This window comes from Phyllostomus discolor, chromosome 8, assembly GCF_004126475.2.
Source record: "Phyllostomus discolor isolate MPI-MPIP mPhyDis1 chromosome 8, mPhyDis1.pri.v3, whole genome shotgun sequence".
In the NCBI taxonomy this organism is placed as follows: Eukaryota; Metazoa; Chordata; class Mammalia; order Chiroptera; family Phyllostomidae; genus Phyllostomus; species Phyllostomus discolor.
In genome coordinates, this window is record NC_040910.2 from 39,572,398 (window position 1) to 39,592,947 (window position 20,550).

General features: G+C 50.1%; 1 protein-coding gene and 1 long non-coding RNA gene across 4 annotated transcripts; both read left to right on the forward strand.

The window, feature by feature from the left end:
* Positions 1 to 228: 228 nt before the first annotated feature.
* On the forward strand, positions 229 to 6,802 carry EBI3 (Epstein-Barr virus induced 3). 2 transcript variants are annotated; one of them, XM_036034351.1, is made up of 5 exons: positions 229 to 680; positions 1,326 to 1,446; positions 2,846 to 3,024; positions 3,863 to 4,020; positions 6,379 to 6,802. In XM_036034351.1, the coding sequence occupies exons 1-5, from the start codon at positions 614 to 616 to the stop codon at positions 6,529 to 6,531; spliced, it is 678 nt and encodes a 225-aa protein (XP_035890244.1). In that variant the 5' UTR covers positions 229 to 613; the 3' UTR covers positions 6,532 to 6,802. The 2 variants fall into 2 exon arrangements, with proteins under 2 accessions (XP_035890244.1, XP_035890243.1); XM_036034350.1 differs by having other exon boundaries at positions 230 to 680; positions 1,323 to 1,446.
* Positions 6,803 to 10,689: 3,887 nt separating this feature from the next.
* LOC118501988 lies at positions 10,690 to 13,592 on the forward strand. Of its 2 annotated transcripts, none has more exons than XR_004904657.1 (2): positions 10,690 to 11,050; positions 12,299 to 13,592. It is a non-coding gene; the product is annotated as an uncharacterized LOC118501988 (long non-coding RNA). The 2 variants fall into 2 exon arrangements; XR_004904658.1 differs by having other exon boundaries at positions 12,909 to 13,592.
* The last annotated feature ends 6,958 nt before the right edge of the window (positions 13,593 to 20,550 follow it).

The window sequence follows — 20,550 nt, forward strand, 5'->3', positions numbered from 1 at the left end:
TCGGTCTCCTGGCTCGTTCTCTTTTTTTGTCTCTATCTCTGTGTGTCTTGTCTATTTCTCTCTATTTCTCTTACCTCTCCCTGTCTCTTTGTCTCTCTTATCTGTGTCTACTTCCCTCATCTCTTTGTCTCTGTCTCCTGGCTCATTTGTATCTCTCTGTCTCCATCTCTCTCTGTCTCCTCTCTCCTCTCTGTCTCTCCTGAGTCTCCCTCTGTTTCTCTCTGTCCCTCCCCTCCTGTCCTTGCCTCTGTCTTTCTCCATGTCAGCGTCCCCCTCCCGGGGTTTCCCCAGCCCCTCCTCACTGCAGCCGGAAGGAAAAACTGACTGCTGGGAAAGGCCACAGGGTCTCCACTTCTCCCTTTCGAGGCCTCTTCTCCCTGCCCCCATCCTCAGAGCCTTCCGTGCCGTGTCCCAGGGTGGCCAGTGAGCGGACTGAGGGCTCCTCTACCGTCCTGCTTGACTCTCCTCGGCCCACCACCTGCCAGTGAGTCAGACCCTAAGAAGGGGAAGTGGGGGCCCTTGATAGGGGCCAGTTCCCCAGGTGGGTCTGAGTGTCCTGCCTCCCCGAGGGTGCTCCCTGCCCCAGCTCCTGAAAGCAGAGTCCACCGGAGCCATGGCCCCAAGACTCCTCCTGGCCCTTGCCCTCTGGGCTGGCTACTCATCCTGCAGTGGGAGAGAAGGTATGTAGGACCCCTGGGGCTTTGGGTGGCCAGGGCCAGGCTGGGGGCTGGACTTTGTCTGTTGTGGGACATTCTGGGGTGGGGTGAGAGCTCACACACCTCCTGCGCGCATGCCCCCTGGTGCGAGAGGGCCGCCACCCTATTGCACAGAGGAGGAAAGTCAGACACAGAGAAGATGAGTCCTGAGTGACATCAGGTAGTGGCAGCCACAGCTGGGGGGTGGGGAGGGGGGAGAGAGAGAGAGAGAGAGAGAGAGAGTCACAGGGTGGGGTGGGGTGGGGTGGAGGTGAGGGTTAACGGCATGCACTCATTTCATGTGCTTGGAAACAAAGCTGTAACAGGGAATACGGTAAAATATCTCACTTCCATCAGGGCTCTGCACTTCCCAGGTCTTCTCTGTGGCTTATTAAACCTCAGTTTCCCCATCTGGAAAATGACCCAATAGTTCCTCCTTTGCAGGTTGTAATGGGGGTGAGAGATGACATAAGTACCTTTCATCTGTATACTTATTCGTTCCACAAACCTTTATTGGGCACCCACTGTGTGACCGGCACTGGCTGGCAATGAGGTCAGGCAAACCCATGGCAGGGCACTGTAGCCCTGGGAAGATCAAAATCTCACGCTCCTCCCTCTGCCCCCCAGCGGTCCCCTCCCAGCCCAGGGTGTGGTGCTGGGCCTTTAGGTACCCGATTGCCGTGGATTGCTTCTGGACCCTGCTGGCTGCTGCAAACTCCACCAGGCCCACATCCATCATTGCCACGTACAGGTCAGAGAGCCTGGAGGGGCTTCCTGGAGGTTTCTCAGCTGGGCCTGCCGCCCCTAGGGTCAGGACAGCTGCAGACTTATGCTAATCCGAAACACTCTGAATTCTGGGGCAGCAGAAATTCCTGTAGAAATATATTTCCTATAATACCTACGTCAAGCCACATGTGTAGTTTAAAGTTTTCTAGACATCACATTTAAAAAGAAGAGAAGAAGGAAGATAAAAGCAAAGCAAAAAGAAGAAATAGGTAAAATTAATTTTAATATTTTATTTAAATACATAATCCAAATATTTATCATTTAATATGATTGAGCATAATGTAATTGAATGTGCTTATCATACAATGTATATATTTAAATTTAGAATGGAAACTAATATTTAATAGGAACAGCTAAAATATTGTTTCAGCATGTAATCATTATTTTAAAAAATTAACATATTTTACATCCTTACTCATTTTTATACTAAGTCTTCAGAATTCCATGTGAACTTGATGCATATAATGTGTTTCAATTCAGATAATAGACTCTTATCAGAAATTCTTAATCTCTGATTGGATTTCATAAAATTTGCAGTTGAAGCAGTAAATTCACATACCCAACTTGTTCTGAACAACTTTTCCAAGTTTCCTGATCACTGGAAACATTACATTTGGATTCGATAAGATAAATTAAACGTCAAAGTCACACCCAGTCGTGCTGGCTGCATTTCAAGTGCTTGAGAGCCGCAGGCAGCCAGGGGCTGCCGCAACTGACAGCGTGGGAACAGGGCGTGTGTGGAAATGCTGCGGGAAGTTCTCTGGATGGCACTGAGCTCAGGCCTCTGAACTCTGCAGTCTTGGGGGGAGCATGTGTCTTATGCCCTGGCCAGTGTGACTCAGTGGATTGAGCACCAGCCTGCAAACTGAAAGGTTGCCAGTTCGATTTCTGGTCGGGGCACATACCTGGGTTGCAGGTCAGGTTCCCAGTTGGGGGCATGCAAGAGGCAGCCGATCCATGATTCTTTCCCTCCCTTCCCTTCTCTCTAAAAATAAATAAAATCTTTAAAAAAAATAAATAAAATCTTGAGGCCTCAGAAAGGGAGAGAATCAGAATCCTACTCTTTCAGATTCCAGAATCTGTGAATCTGTAGACCTCAGAATGTTGGAATTCTAAGGCCAGGATGTTGACATTCCAGAAACTTTTAGAATCTTGGACCCAAGCATCTCCTGTGGTTTTCACCCCCAGCCCTGGGTCACTGTGGGCCCCAGGTGAATGCCTCCCCCAGGACCTCACAGAGACATGAGCAGGACCCCAGACCAGGGCTCCTCGCCAGCTGTCCCCACTTGGGGTCCCAGGGTCCCAGGTACAGGACCAGCCAGCAGGAAGTGCTGAGGCCATCATAGTGCCCACCCCATGTCCAGGCTTGGCGTGGCCGCCCGTGGGGAGAGCCATCCCTGCCTCCAGCCAACACCAGAGGCCACCAGCTGCACCATCCCAGACATCCGAATGTTCTCCATGGTACCCTACATGCTGAACATCACGGCCGTCCACACCTGGGGCGTCAGCAGCAGCTTTGTGCCCTTTGTGCCAGAGCACATCAGTGAGTGGGTGCTGTGGTGGGGGGTGTGGGGGGCCGTCGGCTTTTTCCTGCTCTTCCCCCTCACCAACCCACCTTCCATCCGTCACTCAGTCCCGTCCTCGGTCATGGATCCTGTGGGCTCCACCTTCACAGTCTATCAAGAATCTGCCCACTTCTCCCCCTTCCTGAACCTCCACCCAGTCCAAGCTCATGACCCGGTCCAACCCACCTGGACCACTGTCCTCCCTGGCTTCTTGTTCCCACCCTCTTTTCCCAGAAGCCCCAGAGGACGCCTTCCCTGAAGCAGGCACCAGAGGGTACCTGTGATCACCCTAGTAAGGTCACCCTAGTCACACCCCAACATGCTCACAGCCTATAGCTCCCACCTCCCTTGGGGTAAAAGCCCAAGTCTACCCCATGACCCACAGGACCCTGCCCAGCCTGCCCATCCCCGTCCCCCAGGAATGGGGGAAGGGTGACTGCTCATGGATGTGGAATTTCTTTCTGGGGTGATGAAAATGTCCTGATTAAATAGAGGTGATCACAACAGTGTGAGTGTACTAAAAACCACCCAACTCTATACTTTGAAAGGATGAGTTTTGTGGCATATGAATTATGTCTCAAAAAAGCACTGCAAAAGACTCTCTTCCTTGCACTCCTGAACTTTCTTCCCTACTCTATGATCAGTGGATTTTCTCCTTGTCTCTTGCCTTCTGCCCTGTGGAATGGGTCTCTGTCCGTCACTGCGATGTTCTGGACACTCAGTAGACTGTCAATATCTGTTGGTTGTTTGAATGAATGAATGAAGAATGAATGAATGAAACTATGCTCTGCTGACTGTCTCTTGTTTGTCTATCAGTCAAACCGGACCCTCCAGAAGGTGTGCGCCTGAGCCCCCTCCATGGGCAGCAGCTGTGGGTGCAGTGGGAACCTCCCAGGTCCTGGCCCTTCCCGGAAATCTTCTCACTCAAGTACTGGATCCGATACAAGCGTCATGGGACTGCCCGCTTCCGCCTGGTGAGGGAGACGAGAGGTGGCTGGGAAAGGTGATTCCCAAGTAGAGGGAACAGCATGTGCAAAGTGTGCCAGGGCCTCCCATGTAGATTGAGGTTGCTTGTGGCTGATGTGTGAAATAGAGGCAGCACAGCCGCTCCACTCCTGCGTATCTGCCCAAACGAATTGAAAACAGGGACTCAAATACTTATACGCAGATGTCCCTAGCAGTGCTATTCACAGCAGCTGAAAGGTGGAAATAACCCAAATGTCCATCGGTGGGCGAAGGACACACAAATACAGCCGACTCACGCACTGGATTGTTCCTCAGCCATGAAAGCGCTGGCACCTGCTGCGGTGGGATGGACCTCGAGCACATGCTGCTCAGTGAGAGACGCCAGATGTGAAATGTCCAGAACAGGAGAACCCAGAGACAGAAAGCGGATTCAGGGTTGCCAGCGGCTGGGGAGAAGGATAGGGCGTGACTGCTGATGAGGATGTGGTTTCTTTTGGGGCTGGTGGAATTTTCTAGAATTAGAAATACTGGTTGCACAACATTGTGAATGTGCTAAATGACACTGAATTGTCCACTTTAGAATGGTTAGTTTTAGGCCATGTGAATTTCACCTTGGTTGAAAACAACATATATTGTTTTAAAAAATAAAAAATAAAGCAGGGTTCAGTGAGCGTTCGGGAAGGCCAGTGGTGGCCAGGTCAGCGTCAGATACTGTGCAGAGCTGAGTCTTTGCTGAGTCTGGCTTTTACAGCCCTTTGTGTGCCCGTGGGAATGTTTTACACCCGCTCTTCTCAGGACGCGGCCTCAAGCCGCGTGGTGCTGCCGAGCCATTCCAGTGTGGTGGGTAGCCTGGGCACTGGCTTTTAAATTGTATCGGTGTTCATTAATTTAGTTGTTTTAATCCTTGCCCAAGGTTATGTTTATTGATTTTAGAGAGAGGGGGAGGGAAAGAGAAACATCGATGTGAGAGAAAAACATCGATTGGTTGTTTCCCATAAGGTTCCTGACCAGGCATCAAACCCAAGACCTGGGTATGTCCCCTGAGTGGGAATCAAACCCACAACCCTTTGGTGCACTGGACAACACTCCAACCAACTGAGCCACTTGGTTAGTACCATTACTTTAATTCTTAAAAATCTTCGCAGTTTTTAAATTGAGATAGAACTCACATGCCAGAAAACTCACCATTTTAAAGTGCTCAAGCCAGTGGTTTTGAGTGTGTTCACGAGGTTGCACAACCATTACTCTAAATTGAACCTCACAGCGCCACCTCAGCCTACGTGGGACAACTCAAGTAGGGCAAGGGAGGGAGGGAGTCAGACCTGGGGTTGGGGAGCTGTGAGGAGGGGGTGGGATTCGGAAGGAGGGGAGGGCCAAGCCAAGGAGGGAGAGGGCAGAGCAGCAGGGACAGGGAAGAAAAGGCAACAGGAGAGCAAGCAGGAAAGGCGGAGTGGTTGGGTGTCTCATTCATGTCCATGGGATTTTAATTCATGGAGGTGCCTGAGGGGGGACACAGAGAATTGATTGCATTTCCTGAGAGAAGGGGACTCGCCAACCATGCAGGGACACACAGGCAACATCAGGATGGCAGGAGGCAGGGACAGCAAGGAGAGGGGAGCCGAGGCTGAGCCTCTGCTGGGGCTTCCACAGGAAAGGAAAGATGGGAGGGGGTGAACGCCCGGGGTTGGCAAGTGTGAATCATTCAGGCGGGCTCTGTGCTGCATGGGTGATCTTGAGCCGCCTGGCAGCTGGCCCTGCGCTGATTGCTGATCGAAGGCAGGAAGTACCCTGGCTCCTGTGGGAAATTGGAGGAAAGGGGTGGTGAGGGTAGAGACTCAGGATTGATTGGTTTGCACCTGAAATGTATGTTCCTGGCACTGACCCTTTGCCATCTCTAACGATTGGCTGACCCCAGGAAGGGCAGTCTGTTTCCCCCCAGCAAGATGTCAACTCATCCTAAGATACAAAAAATTTAAAGACATGGTTACTATAGTGGACCAGGGGCCAGGGGGGAGGAGGCATCGAGGCCAATGATAGAAGCTCTGGGTTAGGGCCTGGAGAAGGAATGGGGTTGGTGGGGAGGGGTGTCTGGGGAGTGGGGGCTCTCACTACTGAGACATCCATTGCTCAAAGACGGTGTGGTGCACGAAGGACCCCTGAATGAGTCTGCCCTGGGCCGGTGCTGGAGTCCACACAGGTTAGGGCCAGGAAGGACCGAAGACTGGGAGGGGGCTGTGGAGGGGCTGAGGAAGGTGTGCAGTTTAGGGTGGAACAAAAGGACCGAAGGCTCATTCACGCAGATCTGTGCGCACAGTGGGCCTTCCCGGCCTCCTCGTCCCCACTGACCCCCTTCTTTCTGTTCTCAGGTGGGGCCCATTGAAGCCACATCCTTCACCCTCAGAGCTGTGAGGCCCCGGGCCAGGTACTGCGTCCAGGTGGCTGCTCAGGACCTCACCGACTACGGGGAGTCAAGCAACTGGAGTCTCCCTGCCACTGCCTCTGTGGCCCTGGGCAAGTAGCAAGGGCTCCACAGCACCCCGGAAGAGGGGCTGGTTCCTTGACACCCACCCCACCCCGCATTGCTGCTACCCACTCCAAGGTGGATGGAACCTGTCCGGCCTGGGTTCGCTCCTGCTGAGTTGCTGGGCAACCTTGAACAAGTGACTTCACCTCTCTAATTTTTAATTTCCTAATCTGTGAAATGGAGATGCACACCCTCGTTTGACTACAGAACTGTGATTGTGACATATTATTTATTGTTTAATTAAATAAGGACCATTTTCAATAGAATCAGGACTCTGCCTTCCTTTGTTCAGCAGACCCCGAGAGGAGGCAGAGAGGACAGGGTAGCGCAGGACTCTCATGCAGTGAATCCCCATGCCGTGGATGGGTTTAGGGCTGGACCAGAGGACACAGGCCTGGAGGGGTTAGGGAGGGTGTGGAGGGGTTCTGCCTGCAATGGGATGGTGGGACCCATTCAGTTCAGCAGCCTGGTTCACCCATCTTTTCAAAAGAAGCCCAGGTGTGAGCCCCAGTGTGGGTGGACACAAATGGGACATGAGTTTATTTGAGAAGATTTACCTGAGAAGGGGGCAAAGCAGTCAGGCCCAGAAGGATTTTCTCAATTCATGGGTTGGTTTGTGGATTTCACTTAGGTCTCATCTCAAAGGTTACCTCCTCCAGAAGCTTCCCCTGATTACCTCATCTATGGGGGCAGAATAATGCCCCCCATAAAGATATCCACATCCTAACCTCCAGAACCTGTGAATAAGGTACCTTACATGGCAAAAGCGACTTTGTAGATATGATCAGATTAAGAATTGTGAGACTCCTTGATTAATTAATTTATTTAAAAATACATTTTTAAAAAATTTTTATTTGGACTTCCGGCAAGATGAAGGAATAGGTGGACGCACCGTACCTCCTCGCACAACCAAGATTAGAACAACAATAATTTACAGACAGAATAACACTCAGAACTGACAGAGGATTTATCTGAATGGAAGTCGGACAGCCAAGAAGTTGAAGTAGACCTGTACATCTGGACTGGTAGGAGACGATGAGCCGGGCGGGCGCCAGGCTGGCGCGGGTCTGCAGCGCTTGGAGGTCGGGGAAAATTTGGCGCCAAATCGGCGTGACAGCCATCCGGGGCGCAAGAACGCAGCAGTGATCCCTGAGTACGCAAGCTGCAGCTGGCAGACCCCAGTGAGGCAGCGATTTTGGACCAGGGCAGAGCTCACAGCCCAGGATCCCAGAGAAGGGTCTGAGCCCAGGAGAACGGAACTACCGCCATTGTTACCTCCCGTCCCCGCCCCCGCCCCCACATATAACGTCACAATCTAGCGACTGGGGTGCCCAGTCCCAGTAAACACCTAAGGCTCCGCCCCCCACCGTAACAAGAGCAACCAGATCGGGAAAAAAAAAAAAAAGGAGAGACAGGAAAAGACATAAGATATGTTTCCAACAGAAAAGTCCCCCAGGACTCATCCTTTTGAGTGACCAAGAAATAGCCAATCTATCAGATGCACAGTTCAAAACACTGGTGATCAGAAAGTTCAGGGAATTGGTTGATTTTGGGCGCAATTTAGATGAAAGGATGCAGGTTACCATGAAAGAGATGCAGGAAGATATACGGAGGAGAGCCAATAGTGAAAGGAAGGAATCAGAGTCTCAAAACAATACAGTGGACCAGAAGGAAGATAGAATCAACCAAGTAGAAAAGCATGATGAAATAAGAGTTCAAAAAATCGAGGAAAAGCTTAAGAACATCCAGGACACCTTTAAACGTTCCAACATCTGAATTATAGGGGTACCAGAATGGGAAGGGGAAAAGCAACAAATTGAGCATGTATTTGAACAAATAATAAAGGAGAACTTCCCCAATCTGGCAAAGGGAACAGTCTTCCAAGAAATCCAAGAAGCTCAGAGAGCCCCAAAGAAGTTGGACCCAAGAAGAAACACACCAAGGCACATCATAATTACATTAGCCAAGGTAAAAACGAAGGAGAGAATCCTAGAAGCAGCAAGAGATAAGGGGACAGTAACCTACAAAGGAGTTCCCATCAGACTGTCAGCTGATTTCTCCAAAGAGACCTTACAGGCAAGAAGGGACTGGAAAGAAATATTCCAAGTCATGAAAGACAAGGACCTACATCCCAGATTGCTCTCATTTAGAATGGAAGGGCAGACAAAGTGCTTCTCAGATAAGGTCAAGTTAAAGGAGTTCATCATCACCAAGCCCTTATTTTATGAAATGCTAAAGGGACTTATCTAAGAAAAGAAGATAAAGAAAAGACATGTATAGTAAAAGGACAGCAAACTCACAAATATTGACAACCACACGTAAAGCAAAACTAAAAGAAACTAAACAATTAGAACAGGAACAGAACCACAGAAATGGAGGGCACATGGAGGGTTAGCAGCAGGGGGGTGGGAGGAGGAGAGAGGGGGAAAAGGTATAGAGAATAAGTAGCATAGAATGTAGGTTGAAAATAGATAGGGGGAGGGCAAGAATAGTACGGGAAATGTAGAAGCTAAAGAACTCATAAGTATGACACATGGACATGAACTAAAGGGGGGAACGTGGGTGGGAGAGGGGGTACAGGGTGGAGGGGAGTGGAGGGAAATGGGACAACTGTAATAGTATAATCAATAAAATATACTAAAAAAATTATTATTTATTTATTTTTAGACACAGGGGAAACGAGGGAGAGAAACATCAATGTGTGGTTGCCTCTCGCATGCCCCCTAGCAATTAATCCAGGCATGTGCCCTGACTGGGAATCGAACTGGTGAGCCTTTGTTCTGTAGGCCAGCACTCATTTCACTGAGCCACACCAGCCAGGGCAAGACTCCTTAATTTTAAGTTTAATGATCTTTCATTAAGTTAATGAACATCAAGGAGGAGCCCAAGAAAAATCACAAGGATCCTTATATGAGGGAGGCAGGAGATCAGAGGGAGAGATAGAAGGTGATAGGGAGACATGAGCCAAGTGTTGCAGGCACCTCTACAAGCTGAAAAGTCAAGGTAACAGATTCTCCCCTGGAGCCTCCAGAAGGAATCTGTCCTGCCACCCATATTAGACTTCTGACCTCCAGAACTCTAATAGATGTGCGTTAAGACATTGAGCTCACAACCCTGGCTGGTGTGGCTCAGTGGACTGAGTGCCAGCCTGGGAACCAAAGGGTAGCTGGTTTGATTCCCAGTCAGGGCATATGCCTGGGTTGTGGGCCAGGTCCCCAGTAGGGAGTATGCTAGAGACAACCACACATTGATTTTCCTCTCCTTCTCTTTCTCCCTCCTTCCCCCTCTCTCTAAAAATAAAATGAAAAATCTTTTAAAAAAATATTGAGCTTGTGGTAATTCATTACAGCAGCCATAGGAAACTCCTACACCATTTCAAGCAGCTCCTTGTCACTTCCCCTAGTTATCCTGTTGTCTTCAGACCATTTATCAAGCCTAATTGTCCTTTTTGTGTGCTTATTGTCCATCTGATCCACCAGAGAGACAGTGATCCCTTTGATGGCAGAAATCACATCTTGTTCTCTGATGTGTCTCCACTGACTGAGCATATATCTGACACACAACATTTATAAAAGGAAGGAAGGAGGCTGGGGAAGGTATGGGGTAGGACTTCCTTTTTGAAGGGACAATGCAGCGGGGCATGGGGGGTCATTGTAAACTAGTGTGTGTGGAGCGGGGAAGTGGGTTTGCAGCCTGGTCTTAGAGTCTTTGCTCGTGATTCAAGATAAACTTGGGGTGGGCTGACCAGGGTACTCTCTCATCCATGACATGTGTAGCCCATGGGAACCATGCCCCATCCCCATGGGAGCAACACAGGGACAATGTGTGGGTTCCCAGAGGCTAGAACATAGGGTAAGAGCCTAACACTGAGCGTTTTCTTTGCTGAATAAAAGAATGAACAAGCCCTAGCTGGTGTAGCTCAGTGGATTGAGTGCGGGCTGCAAACCAAAGCATCGCAGGTTCCACTCCCAGTCAGGGCACATGCCTGGGTTGCAGGCCACGGCCCACACTCCCAGCAACCACACATTGATGTTTCTCTCTCTTTCTCCCTCCCTTCCCCTCTCTATAAATAAATAAATAAATAAATAAAGTGGCAGAAAGTTGCCCTGGAAAATATGTTGTTTAAAGGAAAGAAAAAAAAAAAAAAAAAGAATGGACAACAGGGAGTACAGTGACCAAGAGCTACATCGTGTCATGAAGAACTTTTAACAAGCGGCTGCTGACTTCTAAGGGCACACTCAAAATCCAGACGGCCCTGGGACCTTTGTTGCAAGCCACCACAGTTACTACTGGGGAGAAAAGACTACCAGATTGAGATTTTAAAGGGCAGGTATCGGACCCAATGACAAAAGCAAGCTGTGTTTGCCACAGCCAATACTGGAGGCTGAAGGAAGTGACAGTACCGGAAGTACAAGGGACGGCCGGGGAAGTTCGGTAAATATCGACCCTAATCCGTTTTCTCCTATTTCTGAGAAAAATAGACGGCAAAGACGTCGGAGTGGAAAGTTTTGAACGTAAGTGTCGGACGCCTAGGGCTTTTCATCCAGGATGTATTTCGGAGCTCTGACCCACGTGGTCTTCCAATGCTCGCTCTCCTACTGCAACCTTTTATCTTCTCCCCTACCAGCCTTCCGTGGGGCGGGGCTTCACCCCAATCTCCTTTGGCGGAAGGTGGGCTTTCGCTAAACTTCCCCCAGCATATATCCAATCACAGGCGGGGGGCGGAGCTACCTTGGAATATTTACCCATTCGCTTCCCCTTATTGGGTTTTATAGAATCGCTACCCTAGGGGGCCGGGGCTCTCTTTAAAATTTTGTATTACTTGCTACACTTTTCACTTTCAGGATCGCGACTCTGCTAAGGCCCGCCCTCCTTAGGGTTTCTAGCCAATCGCGTTCCTAGAAGGAGTTAAAATTTGGCCACAGAGCCCCTCAGCTTCTTTTCCCGACTCTTCATGCAAACCCAATGCTTTGGAGTGAAGGGGGTCTTGGAACGTAGGATTCAGTGTTAGGAAAAGAGTTCTGGAATTCTGAGCGCCTGTCCTCACCCCACAGAAGAATGTATGCTCCCAGAAAGAGAGTGAGCTCCCAGGCCCAGGAGTGTGTGAATCCAAGATGTTAGGGCTGACTTCCAGGAGCCCAAGGTTTGAGGCCTAGCTGATGTCCTTTCCTGTGACACGATGCCCTCATCTTTGAAACACTTGGGCTAGGAATGCAGGCCAGCCTTTTCACATTGCAGCGCAGCGTGCAGGACCTCATGGCTTTGACAGTCCTTTCACCCTGAGCATCCTACTGGGAGCCATCTATTTCCATAATGCACTGGTAGTATTTCTTTGTGCCAGGCTCTGCGCTAAGTGCGATGCTGATCAAATCCTCACAAGTGGATGGGTAATATCCATTCAGATGAGGAAACTGAGGCCCAGAGAGGTTATGTTATAGCCAGGGTGTGGGAGGTGCCAGGCCCCTGGTTCCCTAACCCATGCTCCTAATTGCTGTACTACACTGTTACCCCCGAGTCTTGTCCCCAGGTACGAATCCTGGCTCTGTTACTCATGCTGTGTGACCGAGTGCCAAGACTCAGTTTCTTCCTCTGTAGAATGAGTACACCACTCTCCATCTCATAGAGATTTTGAAAGCAGTAGAAAGTGCTCTGTGGTGCCCGACACCCAGTAGGTGCTCAAAACACTAAGTGCTTTATTTTCTAATTATCTGATGGAATTATTTTTCATGATCCAAACCCACCTTCCCTGTCTCCCATTTCAGGCTCCTGTGCAGAAACCTTTCTAAGCACGGCAGCAGGTCTAAGGCTGCCGCCCTTAGAAAGTCCGGCTTACCAAGTTGGACCTTGGCTGGCATCTGGGGACTTGAATTTCAGGATGCCCCACCCCGAGCTTAAACTGTTTGTACAAACAATGCAGTTCATGCTGAGCACCTGCTCTCCTCCTGGAGTCTGGAATCTGGGTCTGTGCTGGGTGGAGGTGCCTGCATGACCAGCCCCCAGTGAGACCTCTGGGCACTAGGTCTCCATGAACTTCTCTAGGAGACATTTCACACCTGTAACAACTTATTGCTGGGGGATTGAGCGTGTCCTGTGTGTCTCTATTGGGAGAAGACTCTGGAAGCTTGTACCTGGTTTTCCTGGACCTGCCCCAGGGGCCTTTTCCCTTTTCTGATTTTCTCTGTAGCTTATTGCTGTAACAGATAGTAGTCCTGAGTATGACTATATACTGAGCCCCAGAAGTCCTCCTACCAAATCACTGAACCCATGGGTAGGCTTGGGGACCCCAACACAGCTCCCAAAGGCCCTTCCCTCTACCCCTGGCTGACCCTTGTGTCTAAAAGCAGCTCACTGACACTTTGTTCCTCCCCACAGAAATGCTGCCTGCCCCACTGTGACCCATCGAGGATCCCGAGTTCAGGCTCCCCAAAGACCAGCAGGCAGTACATGGTGCCATTGGTGGTCCCTTTCAACATGAGGTGAGTGTCCCCACATAGCTTCCCACACCAGTTGTGACAGACAGACCCAACACCCGGAGTCCACAGAGAGTGGTTTATCGCCGGCATTGGTTCAGACATGGACCCAGTGAGCAAGTGACTGCTCCAGGCCTCGCTTTCTCACCATTCAGTACTAATCTCCCTGCCCTCTCAGAGCGCTCAGTCAGCATCTGCCTCGAGATCTTGGTCATTGGTAGTAGCAGAGTGAGCTCGGAGAGGGGCCCTGTATATCCTTTCACCCTTTCCAGCAGCCATGGTCGTTCCTGCCTCAGGGCCTTTGCATAAGCTGTTCCCTCTGCCCAGAACACTCTTCTTCTGCTCTCACATGGCTGGCTCTTCTTCACCTTTGGGGTCTTGGATTAAATCTCAGCCCCTCAGAGAGCTCCTCCTGGCCCCCTATCTAGCCCATGCATCATTCCCCTTCACCGTGCTCTTACCTTGTCCTTCACCCCACTTTTGAATTACCCGATCTTACCAGTTCTAAGCCTCATAGTTTTTCACGCTTCAGCATAATTTGAAATCAGAAATACCTGACAATAAAAGACACCTTTGTTCAGTGAAATTCAGTGTGTGTTTACATATTGTTGATCTGTTTATTTTCTCTCCTTCCCTCATTCTTTTTCATTCAGCAGTCATTTATTAGGTACTCGCTGTGTACCCAGGGTTAGTCTGGGTGCCAAGGATGTCGTAGGGATCAAGACTGACAAAGTCCCTGAGTCCGTGCACCCCACATTCTGATGGAGAAAGGAGATAAGAAAGAAGTGCTCAGGCACGTTCACCGTAGGCGTACGTGGGACATGGAAATCAGTCAGGAGAGATTGACTGGATGGGCCGCAGGGAAGGGAGAGTGCTTAGCCAGGATGGTCCAGGAAACGTCAGAAGAAGTGCCAGTGGAGCGTGGGTCTGAGAATGAAGGGAGTCATGGGCTGTGGGAACTGCAAGGACGAAGGCCCAGAGGTGGAATCAAACTGGGCCTGTTCATAGGGACAGCCAGGAGGCCGGAGTACTGGGCTGGGGAGCAGGGAACACAGGGCTCAGCAGGAGGGGCTGAGGTGGAACAGGTGTTCGGAGCTCCACCTTGTTGTTCCCTGTGGCTTTCCTCCTGGTGCAATCTTCGTACATGAAGTCCAGGAGCCCCCTCTCACCTTACTGCCGGGAAACAAAAGTTTAGAGGAACTGCTTGTAGCAGCATTATTTATAAAGACAAAAAAAAACAAAACAAACCAACAAAACCAACCCTGGAAGCAAACTAGATGTACAATAATAGGGGACTTGATGAACAAATCCACTGCACAGGGGAGTATGATATAGCCAATAACAGTCACACTTTTACTTGAATTGTCACCCCAGTGTGGTATTAAGGATTTGGGGGAAGGACAAAGAAAGCTTATAATTTCTTCTTCGCATACTTCTGTACTATTCAAGAATATTTTTGCTAGGAGCTTTTTTTCCTTTGATTAGAAAATCAGATTTGAACCGTGACTGGTGTGGTTCAGTGGGTTGGGTGTCGTCCCACAAATTGAAAGGTCACCTGTTCGATTCCTGGTCAGGGCACATGCCTGGGTTGTGGGCCAGGTTCCCAGCTGGGGCTGTGTGAAAGGCAATCAATTGGTGTTTTCTCACATGTCAATGTTTCTCGCCCTCACTTTGTCCCTCCCTTCCTCTCTCTCTTAACTAACTAACTAAATAAATAAAATCTTTTTTAAAAATCAGATTTGATTAAAATATAGTAGTAAAGCCCTGGCTGGTGTGGCTCAATGGACCAAGCATGGACCTGTGAACCGAAGGGTCACTGATTTGATTCCCAGTCAGGCACATGCCTGGGTTGCCAGTAGGGGGTGTGTGAGAGGCAACCATACATTGATGTTTCTCTCCTTCTTTCTTCCTCCCTTCCCCCCTCTCTAGAGAGAAATAAATAAATAATCTTTGGAAATAAATAAAAACACAGTAAAAAAGTGTATCTTTTGGTAATTTACCATTTTAACAACAGCTTTATTGAGATATGTCTATATAACACCCAGTCCATCAGTGGTTTTTAGTATATTTGCAATGTATTAAACTCCCACCTCTACCTAATTCCAGAACATTTTCATCACCCAAAACATAGGCCCTGTCCCTGCCAGCAGCCACTGCCCATCCTTCTCCCTTGGCCCCTGTCAACCTGTGACCCACTTTCTGTCTCTGTGGGTCATCTGGACATGTCACCTAAATGGAATCACACCCAGCTGGCCTTGCGTGTCTGCTTGTCTCGCTGAGAGTCGTGTTTTCAAGGTCCACCCACGTTGTGGCCTGTGTCAGAGCTCGCCTCCCTTTCGTGGCTGAGTGATGTTCCCTGTGCGGGTGGACCACGTGTTGTTTGTCCACTCTCCCATTGGTGGGCCTTTGGGTTCTTATCGGAGAATGATTTTTTTTTACCTGAATTGTAAAGTTATGTATATATTTAGATTTTAAAGACTGGATGAACTTTGGCAAAATGTTATAAATTGGCCCTTCTGGTGAAGAATTTCAGGAGTGGCAGTTAGTAATGCCATTTATGTATAAATATGAAAAATATAAAAAATATATAAGCTTGCATATGTATTTTATTTATATATATACATACACACATGCGCGCATGGTAAAAACAGGATTCAAACGATACTGCAGGATTAATGCTGGAAAATCAGTCTACTGCTCCTCTCTGTCCTGAGCCCCCTCGGCCCCTCTAACCAGTCCCCAGAGTGGGCCTCCATTCCCCTCATCCTCCTAGACACCTTGCTTGAGCACTTACTCTGTGTTGAGAACTGTTCGAGCCCTGTCCAGGCAGCTCAGGTGGCTGGAGTATCGTCCCGTGCACTGGAAGGCTGCAGGTTTGTCCCTGGTCAGGATGCGCGCCCAGGTCGCGGGTTCAGTCCCCAGTCAGGGTGCGTGTGGGAGGCAGCCAATCAACGTTTTTCACATTGATCTCTCTCTCTCCTTAAAATCAATAAACATATCCTCAGGTAAGGATTTAAAAAAAAGAAAAAAGCCCTGGCCAGTGTGGCTAGTGGGTTGGGTGTTGTCCCACAAAACAAGAGGCCACTGGTTCAATTTCCAGTCCATGCACATGCCTGGGTTGTGGGTTCAGTCCCCCATCGGGGTGTGTTTTGAGAGGCTAATCGATGTTTCTCTTCCTCTCTATTTTCCTCCTTTCCCCTCTCTCTAAAAAAATAAATAAATAATTTCTTTTGAAGAAAAAGAAAAAAGAACCATTTGAAACACTGCAGATTCAGCAGTGAATGAGACAGGAACCCATGCACAGTCGGGGAGGCGGTTGGTAAGGCAATAGAGGCCGCTGTGGTCACAGACGTGCAGCACTCGCTTGAGCTTGAACTGTGAGGAAGGCTTCCTGGGGAGGAGATACCTGCATTGGGTACTGAAGGATGAGTAGGAGTTCACCAACCGAACTAGAGGCCAGTGGAGGCGCTCCAGGAGGAGGAATGACTTGGGCAAAGGTGTGAAGATGAGAAGCCATGTGTGACTTAGCCAACGTAAGCACAGGGTGTGCAGGATGGAAGATGGGCAGAGACCTTGAGTACAAAGTTTAGGGCAATAGGGAGCCACAGAAGATCTTAGAGTTGGAGAGACATTTGGTCAGCACAGCAGGGGTTTGGGGATGGTTGTGGTTCAGCAGGAGGCTAGGAGCAAGGAGGCCACTGAAGGGACAGGATCTGGGAAAGAGCACCCACTTGTGTCCCCCCAGCACCCGCAGGCACCATAGGCCAAGAGGAGGGTGGAGAGCTGGGAGGGGAGCATGGGCACCCTTGGCAGCTGTGGGGCTGTGTTTCGGTGAAAGAAGCAGATCTGGGCCGCAGCTCCAGGGAGGGCCCAGTGGTAGGGGCCCTTTGTGCACAGGAGCCACTGTCATCAGTGCAGTTATCACCCACTTAGTAGATGAGGAGATGTAGGCCCAGAGAGGTGGAGCCACTTGCCCAGAACCACCCAGCCGTGAGTGAGTGGTGAAGCCAAGCTCTGCCCCTCTTAATTGTCGTCTATGTGGCTTTGGGTTTAGACCTGGAGCCTGGCACAGGCGCCTTTGCCTGCCTGGGTGGGGGTTTCTGTCAGCCAGCTTTCAGAAGTGGAGCTGCTGGGTCAAGGAACGCGCAGGGGAAATTTCAATGGGTCCTGCCAGGAGTTTTCCAGAAAGGCTGGGCTGCTCGCATATCCTCTGGGAACAGGCAGAAATGATCAACCCCTCTAACTATCCCTTCTGGAACTGTCCAGAGATGGGCTTTAGGGATAAGGTGTGGTCGGCAAGGTCTCACCTCCCCCCAGGCACCGTGAAGAACAGAGCAGTGGCCGACCCTACACCCTGGACTCCTGTCACCGCCTCTCTGAGCCAGGTGGGTGTGTACCCAGCACAGAGGACACTGACTGACCCCACCCAGGCCTTTCCCCAGGTCCGGGTCCAGCCAGGCATCTGGGGAGGAGGCCTTGGCACCAAGAGTCACAGCCAGTCTTGAATGTCCTCTGAGGCTGGCGAGGACAGCGAGGGCTTCAGCCACGGGACTCGGTTTCTCTGTCTCCTGAACCACCAGTCCTCCTGACCTTGGGGTCCCCAGCTCACATTGCTACCCTCCTGGCATGGAATTCAGGGGTGCAGTATCTCTGGAGCTGCTTCCAGCTGGCTTTGCCATCCTCTCTTGGACGGTCCTGCAAACACTGGACATGTTTTGGGCATGCGGGTGAGCCCACCCACCCCTGGTTGGTTGGCTCCCTCCCTTCTTGCCACAAAACCATCTAGGACCAATGAAAGGAACCCGCCCATCTGGTCTGGGCATCTTCTGTCTGCCAGGGTCTGAGGAGGGGGCACAGAACCGTGCAACTCAGCCAGCCCTGGACTCCTGCCTCAGAAACCATGAGATTAATGTGTTTTGTTTAGTATGTGAAGTGGGATGTTTGTTGTCCAGCAGTTGATAGCTGATATGGTTATATAGCCTGTAACTCTGGTTCCCCAACTCACGTTGTTTCAAAGTCGCTGGTTTCAGCTCTGGTATAACCCTCTCCCACTCCGTACTTTCTAGGTGAGGGTTCTGTGCCCTCACCCAACCCCTTCACAGCCTTCTCTTCTCTTGCACCCCCCAACCCCCCAGGGTATCTGACATCAACCCTCCACTCTCTCTCTCACCCCCTTTCATTTGGTATTTGATAATGACACTTTGTGTTTTCCACTGTCAGAGTTTGGGGATGAAAACCTTCCCTTTTGGGGCCTGCTTCCCTATAAGAATTTTCCTGCTTAGATACGACAGACAGACGAAGAGGCAACCGAAGAGGCAACCTGGGATCCAGCCAGGGCTTCCGATGAGGACTTGGGGGGCCTGGCATCACTGCTCCACAGGCTGCAGAGATGGGACCTGTGGTCCTGGTGTGGAAGCCCGGACGGTGGCAGGCGAGCGGCAGCCTGCTTGACCCGGCAGCTGCTGAGAACTGACACGTGGCACAGAGCCTTTCTCAGCCCTGCACTCAGCAGCATGACATTTGTGCCTGAAAATGAGCCGCAATAGGAGTATATACCACCACGGAAATCAGTGAATGCTGCAAGCCACTGCCCCAGGCCAGGGATCCCGTTGTGAATTATTGACTGGTACGCCAGGCTTACTTCCCCAGCCCAGCACTGTGGACTGTGCCTGGGCTTCGGCCCAGCTAGAGACTCCCGGTTGGGACAAGTCGTTCAGCCTAAGGAGTTGTGAGAAAAGATGGGGGGAGGGGTAGGTGAGGCTCCTCTGGTGCACTTCCATTCATTCTTTCAGGCTGTTGCCTGTACTTCTGTCATTCTTTTTATTTTTTAAAATATTTTGTTTATTTCTTAGAGAGAGGAGAAGGGAGGGAGAAAGAGAGGGAGAGAAATATCAATCGGTTGCCTCTCCCACATCCCCAACTGGGGACCTGGCCCACAATCAAGGTAGGTGCCCTGATGGGAATCGAACCAGCTTCCTTTCACTTTGTGGGGCGACACCCAACCCACTAAGCCACACCAGTCAGGGTACTACTGTCATTATTGATCCGCCACAATTTTTGCTGTGTGCGTGCATCATCTATTACTATTCTTTACTTACTATTACCAATTATTAACCTAACACCATTCTAAAACATTATTTACAAAAACAGTCCATGCCAAACCTGGCCCATGTTTTTGTAAATAAAGTTTTATTGGCACACTGGCGCTCATATTTGCATGCATAACATGCTTACTTCTCCCACTCTCCATTGGCAGAGTTGAGCAGTTACAATAGACACTCCATGGCTCACCAAGCAAACGTGCTGATAAAGCAAGCTTGCCAGCCCCTGTGTGGGTCACCCGGCTCTGTTCCCCACAGCCCCCAGGGGAAGGTGACCAAGACAGCTCCATTTCCATTTTCTAAGCCCACACTGTCCCTGCAGCTCTGCTGGCCTAAGTCACCTCTAGGAAAGGGACCAGCTTCCCTCCCCTCAGTGTGACACAGTGGATGGAGTACCCGGGGTCCATTTAACAAAGAATAACACCCGCTAACACTGGTGGAGCACTTAGCACTGGCCTTACCATGTGCTAAGCTCTTTATACAAACTCACTTGTTCAGTTTCCCAATGCAAGTGTATAGATCCATTTGCTCATTCACAAAAATATTTATTACTTCCAGTCAAGATGGCAGCATAGGCAGACATGGCTCACCTCCTTGCACAACCACATCAAAATTACAACTAAAATATAGAACAACCATCACTCCGAACTGTCAGAAATCAGGTTGAATGGAAGTCTGACAACTATGGAATTAGAGAAACCACATCCATCCAGACAGGTAGGAGGTGTGGAAACATGGAACGGGCTGGTCCCTCACCCACATATAGTGGATAAAAATTTGGGAGGGATATCTCAGGAGTAAGTAGTCCCAGTCACATAGCAGTCACCCCCGGTCCAGGGTTCCAGTGCCAGGAAGATAAGTCCGCATAACTTCTGGCTGTGAAAACCAATGGGGATTGAGTAAGGGGAAGAAACTTCTGGAGTCCAAGCAGTTCCTCTTAAAGAACCCACACACAGACTCACCTACTCAGACTCACTCCTTCTGAGCTCCAGCACTGGGGTAGCAGCTTGAAAGGCACCAGTGGCATACTGGGAGAAACTGAAGTGTCTGGCATCAAGGCAAGTAGAGGCCATTGTTCCTTTTCTGAACCTTCCCTCCACAGAGCCACAGAGCCAGTAAGCGGGTACCACATCTGAGACTCCATCAACCTGGCTAACACTGTTTGACCTGCCTTGAAGATCCCTAGAGACTCTGCCCGACCCAACTTATGGGCCCACCCAACCTGCTTTTCCATATGAATGGTTGATTATAGCTCCTGCTTCACAACTTCCTAAAGCCTCTCAAACAAGCAACAGCTGGCCTCAGTGAGCCACAGGTGCAGCACTAGCAGCAGCCAGCCTAGATTCACAGCTTGGCTTCTCCTGGGAATCTCCAAACCCAGCACAAGTAGCAGCCATCTCAGACTGCTTTGTAGCTCAGGCAGGGTGGCCCTGGGCAGAACAC